At 43.0% G+C, this 10,359-nt stretch overlaps 1 protein-coding gene across 1 annotated transcript in view; it reads right to left on the bottom strand.

Annotated features, from left to right (window-relative positions):
• Positions 1-1,357: 1,357 nt before the first annotated feature.
• The window catches only part of LOC134206989 (uncharacterized), an 18,787-nt gene continuing 9,785 nt past the window's right edge, over positions 1,358-10,359 (bottom strand). The window contains exons 2-3 of the mRNA XM_062682732.1: positions 2,330-2,603; positions 1,358-1,947 (exon numbers count right to left, since the gene is read on the bottom strand). Of these exons, the coding sequence (XP_062538716.1) occupies positions 1,358-1,947; positions 2,330-2,603 (864 nt within the window). The remainder of the gene's footprint in view (positions 1,948-2,329; positions 2,604-10,359) is intronic.

The raw sequence follows: 10,359 nt of genomic DNA, 5'->3' as shown, positions 1-10,359 counted from the left end.
AAGATATTCGATCTAGTGGTGAAGTATGCGGTTATATTTGTTTAATCTGGAAATAGAATACTTTCTTACCTCGTTGTATTGACATTAGCATTTGAAACAGCTATAAAAACGAAACTGGTTTGAAAACTTTAAGGTTTAGCTTTGACAGCTTTAAAACGAGCTTTAAAGCAACTTTAAAGCAAGCTTTAGTAGCTTGGCTTAAACTGAAAACAGCTGGCCAAGCTTTGAAGCAACTTTAAAACAACTTTGAAGCAAGCTTTGACGAAACTGAAACGAGCTTTAGCAAACTTTTGAAGCAAGCTTTAAACGGCAAGCAACTAGTAAGCACAACAAGCTTTAAGCAAGCACAAGCAACTGGCTTAAACTTTAAACGGCTGGCTTTAAACTAGCTAAACTTTAGCTTAGCTTTAAGCAGCTTTAAGCAAGCAAGCAAGCTTTAAGCAACTTCAAACAACTGGCTTATTTAGCTTAGCTTTAAGCTTAGCTTTAAGCAACGCACAACAGGCAAACTAGCTTTAAACAGCTTTAGCTTAACAAAACAGCTTAAACAGCTTTAAGCAACGACAACTATTGGCTTTACAACAACTTAATGACTTTAAACGCTTTATTGGCTGGCTTAGCTTTAAACAGCTGGCTTAACTATTGGCTTTAGCTTAGCTTTAGCTTAACTGGCTTAGCTTTAACAACTTTAGCTTAACTTTAGCTTAGCTTTAGCTTAGCTTGTGCTTTAGCTTAGCACAGCTTTGGCCTTTAAGCTTAGCTTTAACAGCTTTAACTTAGCTTTAAGCTTAGCTTTAGCTTAAGCACAAGCTTAGCTTTAAACTGCTTTAGCTGCTTTAGCTTAGCTTTAAACAGCATGTAGCTTAACTTTAGCCTAACTTTAGCTTAACTAGCTTAGCTTTAGCTTAGCTTTAAGCTTAACTTTAGCTTAACTTTAGCTTAGCTTTAGCTTAGCTTTAGCTTAGCTTTAACTTAGCTTTAGCTTAGCTTTAAGCTTAGCTTTAACTTGCTTAAGCAACTTTAAACAGCTTTAAGCAACTTTAAAACTGCTTTAAGCAAGCTTTAGCTTAGCTTTAGCTTAGCTTTAAGCTTAGCTAGCTTAGCTTTAGCTTAGCTTTAACAACTAGCTTTAAACTAGCTTTAGCTTAGCTTTAAACAGCTTTAAAGCAACTTTAGCTTATTTAAACAGCTTTAACAGCTTTAACAACTTTAGCTTAGCTTTAGCTTAGCTTTAAGCAACTTTAGCTTAACTTTAGCTTAACTTTAAACAACGACAGCTTTAAACAACTAACTGGTTTAAACATTTAGCTTGGCTGACAGCTTTTAGTGAGCTTTGGCTGGCTGACAGCTGGCTGTTTTAGGCATTTAAACGAGCTGACAATGCAGAAGCAACTTTGAGCAGGCTGAGCCGAAGCAGGCAAGAGCTGGCAGGCTTTGACGAGCTGAGCAGAGCTGAAACGAGCAGGCAGGCTTTGAAGCCCAGGCTGGTGAGCTGAGCAGAGCTTTGAGCAGGCTTGAGCAAGCTGGGCCCAGGCGACGGGCAGAGCAGGCTGGGCGGCGACGAGCTGAGCAGGCTGAGGCTGGCTGAGGCAGGAGCCCAGGCACAGGGGCGGGCTTTGAGCAGGCTGAGCCCAGGCTGGGAGCAGCGGGGCAGGCAGGCAGGCGACCCAGGGGCTGGGCTGGGCTGAGGCACCCCAGTGTGGTTTTGGAGCGGGGCTGAGCAGGCTTTGGTGGGGGCTGAGCCCAGGCTTTGGGGCAGAGCTGGGCTGGGGCTGAGCAGGGCACTGAGCAGGCGCAGGCTGAGGCACTGGTGGCTGGAGCTGGGAGCTGAGTGGGGCTGGCCTGGGGCTGACGGGGCTGGGCTGAGCTTTGGGGCTGGGGCGGGCTGAGCTGAGCGGGCTGGTGGGCTGAGCTGATGGGGGCCCAGGGCTGGGGCTGGGGCTGGGGCTGGCTTTGAAGCAGCACTGAGCGAGCTGAGCAGCTTTAGAGCAGGCTGGCTGAGCTAAGCGAGCTGGCTTGAGCTGGCTTAGTACTGAGCAAGCTGAAGCAAGCACAGTGGCTTTGAAACCCAGGCTTTGACAAGCTGAAGCAGGCACACAGCAAGCGAGCAGGCTTTGAGCAGGCTGAAGCGAAACTGACGAGCTTTGAGCAGGCTGGTGACAGACAGCTGAAGCAGAGCTGGTAGCTGAACTGGCTTTGAGCAGCTGAGCAGGCTGACAGGCTGAGCAGGCTGAGCAGGCTGGTGAGCACAGGCGAGCTGAGCCAGGCACTGAGCTGGGCTGAGGCAGGCAGGCAGGCTGAGCAGGCTGGCAGGCTGAGGCAGGCTGACCCAGGCTGAGCCAGGCTGAGGCGGGCTGAGCCGGGGGCTGGGGCTGAACTTTGAGCGGAGGCTGGGCGGGGCTGGGCGGGCTGAGGGGCGGGCAGGCTGTGGGCTGAGCAGGGCTGGGGCGGGCTTTGAGCTGAGGCTGGAGCCCAGGCTGGGCCAGGGGCTGGACCCAGGCTGAGCGGGGCTGGGGCGGGGCACCCCAGGGCCAGGCTGGGCCGGGGCTTTGGGGTTGGGCTGGGAGCGGAGGCAGACTGAGCTGGGGCCAGGGCTGATGGGGCTTTGGGGGCTTTGGATTAGCTTTAGCTGCTTTAACAACTTTATTGCTTTAAACCTTTAACAACTGCTTAGCTTTAGCTTAACACAAGCTTAGCTTTAAGCAACTTTAGCAACTTTAGCTTAGCTTAGCTTAACTTTAGCTTAACAACTTAGCTTTAACTTAGCTTTAGCTTAACTGCTTTAGCTTTAACAGCTTAGCTTAGCTTTAGCTTAGCTTTAGCTTAGCTTCTAGCTTAACTTTAACAACTTTAACAGCTTTAACTTAACTTTAGCTGCGCTTTTTAACAGCTTTAAACAGCTTTAGCTTAACTTTAACAGCTTTAGCTTAGCTTTAACTCAGCTTTAACAGCTTTGAAATCTGCGTACTGTTTATTAAGTAGATAGTTGATTGCTTATATGTACCAAGATATTTAAATAATCGCGAGTTTTTGGAATCTTGACTTTGAAAAAAAATGTAATCAAATGATGAATCAAACACGATTCTTTTTATTTTTAATGGCTACATTCAACTGAACTTGACCTGACTTTCAACTTAAACGTTCTATTAGCATTTCCAAGTTATTTGTAAGCTTTCATGTCTTACATTGCATGAGGCACGCACTATTGAGTGGCATAATACAATGGATGCATGCCAGGAACCGAGATATTCTACTTCATATTGGGATGGAGACTCACTATACTGTCAAATTCATCCCAGAAAAATCTCTTATCGAGTTTCTCCCACAAAAATTTCGAAGAAACTTAAATTCCTCGTTTTCTCATCTGTCAAAATTACCTTCCACACTTTCGCTAGGGATTCAAAATAGAAATTTGGAAATCTCTCGAAAATTTCTTTTCTGTAAAGAGATTTTGTTACCGAGATTCGGCTGTGATGAAGATAGAGGGCGAAGAGAGGGCCAAAGCCGCGATAGAGCTGATCAAAACCAAAGGAGCATAAGTCTTGCCGTCAACGATATTCGCTCTGAGAAGAGTAAAACGCCTGCTCGACGAGAGCAAGCGAGCGTGGGCAGAACTCTTCTGGCAGACGAAGAGGAAAGAGAGCAGCCGCAACCGGGTTATTCCGCCCCTCTACGATATCTCACGACGCTTAAGCGGGGCGACGATGAATGCAACGATGCCTGTGAAGACGCAGGATTGAGCTGATGCCGATCAACTGACCAGCTTCGACGCTCAGTTTGGAGCACTTCGAACAACTTTCATGCCAGGCGGGGCCAACACCCGGTATGATCTAGCTAGGGATCCGACGTATAACCGCGTCCAATATCGAGCTCCATCACTGCTAGAGTCCAAACAACCATTACAACGCTGGATCGAACAAAGCCCGTCGGGTCGATCGGTTATCAGCCAGATGTAAATCCTAACCCCAGACATCTGGGCTCAACTACTTGATCGTTTTTGCTCGTAATATCTGGGACACCGCAACTTTTCGGTCGACTTGATGCAAGGTATCTTGGTGAAGGTTCCCAAAGAATGACCTGTCTTGCATGCGATATCTGGCGAGGCATTCTTTGCTGTGTATAGTTCTCAAACCGTTTGCAAAGTTATCAGCGAGTTCAGGAGAAATGGATTGGACTTCCGGCGGCAGGGCTGATTCCGTGCCGGAAGATCCTGGGTGAACTATGTTAAGTCAGCCGAATATTATGGAGAACAACGAATTCAAGAGTCCATTTACATGTATTCATTGATCACAAAAATCTCTCGATCGTTTTAATCACGAGAGAGTATTTGGGCGCCCTACCAAGCAAGCGGGGTCTCTCGAGGAAAATCATAGGCCTCATCGAGGGCACAGTACGAAGCATTCCTCATGTAGAGTGCTGCACATGGGTTTTTGTCTGACCCTATCCGGGCTCGGTAGCAGCTGTGCGAGAGCAGGATGTAGTCTTATCACCGTTACTGTTCCTCGTCGCACAACGATGAGATTCTGGTAGATGCGATTGACCGGAGACCAAACCGCGCAGGCTGCTGTTGAGTATTACCATCGAGCATCTAAACAATTTCGAATTGGTTGATGATGTCGATTCCTCGCTCAACGGCGCTACATTCAGAGTAGTCTCAACGACCTTGCTGAGCGCTTTTCTGGCAGTGATTTTATCACAACATAAATAAAAACCAAGTTGAGTAAAACGGTGACTTCCAGTTTCATAGCCTGGCAATCAAAGGGAACTGAGAAGTTGGAACTCAATACCTTTGGTAGCCAAATGGCGTCAGACGGGTGGTACCAAGACGACATAAGCACTTACGGATCAAAGAAAGCAAGGCGCTGCCTTTAGCGAGTTAAAACATCCGGAAAACAGGCAGATAAGTGAACGCACCAAAATTTGCAATTTTCAACCCAACGTTAAATCTGTGCTGATAACCTAGCGAAACATGGTGTGTATCATTGGAGAACACTCAACGACTGCAGGTGTTCATCTATTGATGCCTTCGGTACAGTAATCGTTCGCTAATTGGGGCACGACCTCCTAAACCTCCTAACTAGCGAAATGCCGTTCGCTAATCATGGGCGTTTGACAAGCGTCAGCATGTGCATTTTTGCATTGAAATTTTACGCCCAGAACACGAAACAAAACGTCACCGTTCGTTTTGACATTCATCAACGTTTTGGCTTTTTGTGGTTGCTCTCCCAATTAGCGAACCCCAACCATAAAAGCGCCCCAACTAGAAAAACCCAATCAGCGAACGTTCACTGTATACCATTCGCCTAGTGCAACAAACAACTGGATCTCAAAACGCAGCTCCATCGTCGTTGTCACTTCCAGGGCCGATACACAGCAGAAATTCGGCATCGGAAGTGCTGGGTCGGCCACCACTACGTAGGAGACAAACGAAATCTGTTAAACATGCAATTAGACTGGAACCAGCGGACATCCGCCGCCAGAGGGCGCCCAGAGGCTCAGGCGGCGAAGCCTCAATGAAGAAATCAAAGAAGTCGACCGAAATCTAAACTGGCAACAGGTTAAAGTGAATGCACACACCGAGGTGTCAGGGACCCAAAGAGGGGCTAACATAAGGAGAGTGAACCAGAACAAACATGGTCAGACACATTGAGATAGGGAGTTATCGAAATGAGATGTCCAAATGTATATAATGAAGGGACCGAGGAAACCATCGCATGATGGAGATATCAGATACGTGACATCGAGATGAGAAGTCGACTGTAACTGAATCAATTAGCTAAATTAAAATGTGAATCCACTTCCCAAATTTTCTAAATTTTTACCGCCTCAAGATTTAATATCGAGCATCAAAATGAATCGTAGAAGCTGCAACTTCCGCGACAAATTTAAATCCAAAAAAAATCTGTTTTGTAGATTTCAGGACCTTTATTAACGAAAACTGTTGATTTTAGTATTTTGATGGACAAAATAATGAAACCCGAAGTCGGTATATAAACAAATCACATTCGAGGATGGTAGTATTTTTGTTCAATGTCGTTTCCTGAATTTTAGATATCAAGCACTTAATAGAGAGAATATCAATTACTAAATTTCATCGAGCTTGTAAGGCGAATCAGTTGATGATTATAGTTTTGAATTACGCTGCTTATTATATTCATCCGAAGTTGAGACTTGTCATCTATCAAATGTCAATATGTGACTAGACTGTTCTATATTCCTGTACGACCATTTCTATGAATATGCCTCTTAGAAGACTTAAGAACTTCAGATACCAGTGACTAGAACAGCAATTCAAGGGCCTATAACGGTGCACTGAATTTGTCGATTAGTTTCATTAGACTTAATCGAGTGGACTTCACATCATTTGCTTCAAATTAAACTAATCGAGCTCTAAATCATCAGGTTGCACTTAGTCATAAGTATGGCGATCAGTGATCGCTATATTAAATAGATTTTATGACTTGAATCGCTTAAACAGTCAGTTGAAACTGCAGAATGATTTGAGACTTTGAACATCTATTATCAAATAGTTATTAATTATTCGTACATGCTCTGAACTAGTATGGGTACACTTCTGACCAGTATAATCGTTCTATGCGCGTTTCGTTGAGCCAATTGTTTTAAGACATTTTCTAATGAACTCATGGAATCTACCAAGCCAACTTGGCAATTCTTCAGAGTATTACTGGAATGAATTGTCAGATAACTAAATCAGATAAGCAATGGTCTCTCCATTTTATTACACACTGTATGCATACATACCTTTTATACCGAGACTCACTAAGTTCGTTCGAAGTGACATTGGTCTTTCAATGTGTGACTTAACATCCAATATGGCTGCACTTCCAATCAAAAGTTCATTAGGCTCCTCAGGTTTCTGTATAGCATCTCATGAATTGCTTCATGCTTTCTCAAATAGTACTCAGAATGATTGGAAACCGTCGCCAGACATCGTACAATATCTGTTCATACATTAGTCTTTCAAATAGTATGGTACACTATTGAAAGCAAAAATTTCGTGGATTCGGCTCGGAAATTGTTTCAGGTTTGGATGTTTTTTGAATAACTACATGGGTAACGCAAAAAACTATCTGCCATTAATCTCTGTAGTGAAAGTGGCCTTACAAGCTGGAAAGTTGATTCTTCCGTCGTATTTTGTCAATGCTTAAATAGATTAAGCTTAAGATGCACAAATAAGTCTCCATTTCTATTAAATATTACTCGTTAGTTAATACAGACATTCAATTCGAGTGGTCTATGGGTATTAAATGTGGTTGCTAACTTTATCATTGAGTGACGTACTTGCTTATTACTCTTCTTTCGTGAACATTTCAAAAATTAATATTTCCACTTACTGGATAATTTTGTTTCGTTTAAAATTCTGTAAATACACTTCGAATTATGGGTCTTTCAGTTAACAGGTTCTTTGTCTCATATGTTTCAAATTATTTGTTCGTAATTTTCGACACATATTAAAGACTAGGATTTTAAGTGTTATCGTAAACAAAACATAAATCAAATCTGTGAATTTGATGCTTAGCAACAAACGACTTCTAAATTTTGTAAATTTCACCGTAACTTCTGCATGCTTTTAACATTAGGTGCATCGTAGTAACAAGTGAAATCAGAAGCTTTTGTTTCGAATCAACTTTAAGAAATCTCAGCGTCAAATTTAGACAAAATGTTCAGCTCTGTTGTTTTAAGAATTTTGCAATAACACATCAATTATATTACTCAAATTTCAAAGAAAAGAGAATAATATATAGTAATTACAATCATTTGTCCTAACACCAAGAAGTGTCCAGAACAACGACTTTGTTGGGGGAAACAGTATTTTGTACGCAGTTAACTTAAAATCACTTTAACATGGACAAAACGTGAACGGAACGACTCGCAATATTACAATACTTATGAGGACACCAATAGCTTCGTATAGGGTTGTTGCATGTTTTGACGTTTATATCTCATGGATTTCTACAAAATTAAAAATAGCCCAAAATGCACTAATCGACACCACTGGAAATTTTTATCAATTAGCTGAAAATTGAGCAGTAGACTTATTTTAGCATGAAATTGTGATTCTTGATTCAGTTAGAATTTTTGATACTTTAAAACATGAGAGGTCTACTGCCATTATACCTGAAAAGCAAAAAGCCTAAATTATTGACCTGTTGAAGGGAAAAACAAATCCACTAGCAAGCTTGGGGAATCGTCTAGTACTCAATTAAAGGGAAATGTTTTTATTTATTAGAACGTTACGTTTGTTCCTTTGATTATATGGACCGGTAATTCAATCAAAGTGATAACAATTCCCGTTATCAAAATAACCGGATAGTAAGATTTGTTATTACTGATTATTTCTCTGCACGGTGTTCTAATCAACAAGAAACTACACTTTCAATGTTTGATGAAAGCTCGATTTGTCAGCCTCAGCTCGAAGTATATTTATCATTAAGTTTCTTATAAACTCTTATTCAGAACATTAATCTACAATAGTTAATGTGGCTTACTTATGACTGGTATAAATCATAACATAGAACCTGATGTGTGACCAGGAAATAGCAGCGTTTTTAGATTTATATAGCTATTCAAGAATTAACAATTTCAGTTTAATCTCAAATTGGTTCAATTACCGCATACAGATTAGGTCCAATACACTTGGTACAACGATTCTCTCAATTCGTGCACCTATTAGTACATTTTGGGTTACCATTTAGAGAAAATAACGATTCTATATAATCTTCGTTCAGCGCTCATTTGTAAACCAACACTATTTAAAGATGATTCGAATTAGATAATCTCGCAGGGCTGTAGACATTCTAGCGTTGCCAGAGTTGTCAGAAAGGGTCATCAAGATTGAGGGAGGAAGTTTTGCCGCAGGATGGATGGAAGGTGTCGAGTGTCCATCATAAAGGCGATAAGCTGATTGTGCAACTACCGCGCAATCAATTGCCTGAATCGCCGCCTAAGGTACTCCTCACCATTATGCCGTCGACCCCTAACTGCAAAGGGAGTTCTAGGGGCTGTACCAGAGGAATGTTTTTGGGCGAACGCTCACCACGGACCAAGCGTGTTCGCCATTCCATAGTCTGCAGAAATACGCAATACAACGTGCCGTATCACATCATATTCATCGACTTCAAAGCCGATCAAGATACACCGATCAGTCGGACAGCTATGTAGCATATATGCACGAAGCACGGATTTCCGGATAAACTGGACAGTTGATCAAAGACGATGATGGATCGGGTGATGTGCGAAGTTCAGCTTTCAGGGCATTTCAGTCCTCCGAAACCGCAGGGTTATGCAGCAGGTGATGGTCTTTCGATGTCATATTCAACATCGCTTGAAGGTAATACGAAAGAGCAGGCGTTACACAGTGGTACAATTTTCAAAAGTCGTCCAGCTATTTGGTTTCGCTGATTTACAGACAGATATTAAGCAGCACCGTACTTTATTGAAGATGGAGGCTTGCTACATCAGACTGAAGGAGTTAAACGGATCGGGACTAGTAATCAACACGTCAAGACAAGTACATGATAGGAAGAGTGTTCAAGAGAAGACAGCTGAGCCACCCACGCAGAGTTGCATCGGATTGACAATCGAGGTGGTAGAAGAATTTGGTACTTAGGCTCACTGGTACTGCGAAAAGCGTAGAAGAAATTCGGAGACGCATAGTGGCTGAAATCATGCACTACTGGACTCCGCAAGACGCTCCGATCGATAGTGAGAACGACAATCTACAAAACTCTCATTAGACCGGTGATTCTCACGGACACGAGACCTGGACGATGCTCGTGGAGGACCAACGCACTGGGAGTTTTGAAAGGAAAGTGTGCGTCCATGGTGGGCAGATGGCGGACGGTCGTGGAGACGAATGAACCACGAATTCATCAGCTGTTGGGAGAACCATCCATCGTTCAACCCGAAAATCGGAACGCTGCGATGGGCCGGCACGTAGCGAATGTCGACACGTAATCCGGTGAAATGGTTCTCGACAACGATCCGACGGGACAAGAAGGCTAGGTGCGCAGCGACAAGGTGGATGATCAGGTGGAAGATGATTGCGGACCTCCGTAGACTGCGTGTTGGCGAGTGAGCCATGGACCGAGCTGAATGGAGAAGACTTTATATACACAGGCCACTCGGCCTTAGTCTGAATAAATAATAAAGTTATTTCTACTTGGTCTCTTTCATCTAACTGTCGTTTATATGCATTGACAACGGTGAATATAAACACTTTTCAGTAAGAAAAGCGTAGAACAAGCGTAGATTTCAGCGGGAAGAGCAGGGTGACCAATGGCATAAGTTTCCTTAAATAAAGAAGTAAAAAATAGAAAACTGGCAATGTCCTTCTAG

Source organism: Armigeres subalbatus, chromosome 1 (assembly GCF_024139115.2).
Source record: "Armigeres subalbatus isolate Guangzhou_Male chromosome 1, GZ_Asu_2, whole genome shotgun sequence".
Lineage (NCBI taxonomy): Eukaryota > Metazoa > Arthropoda > Insecta > Diptera > Culicidae > Armigeres > Armigeres subalbatus.
This window is presented reverse-complemented; position numbering and strand designations above follow the sequence as displayed.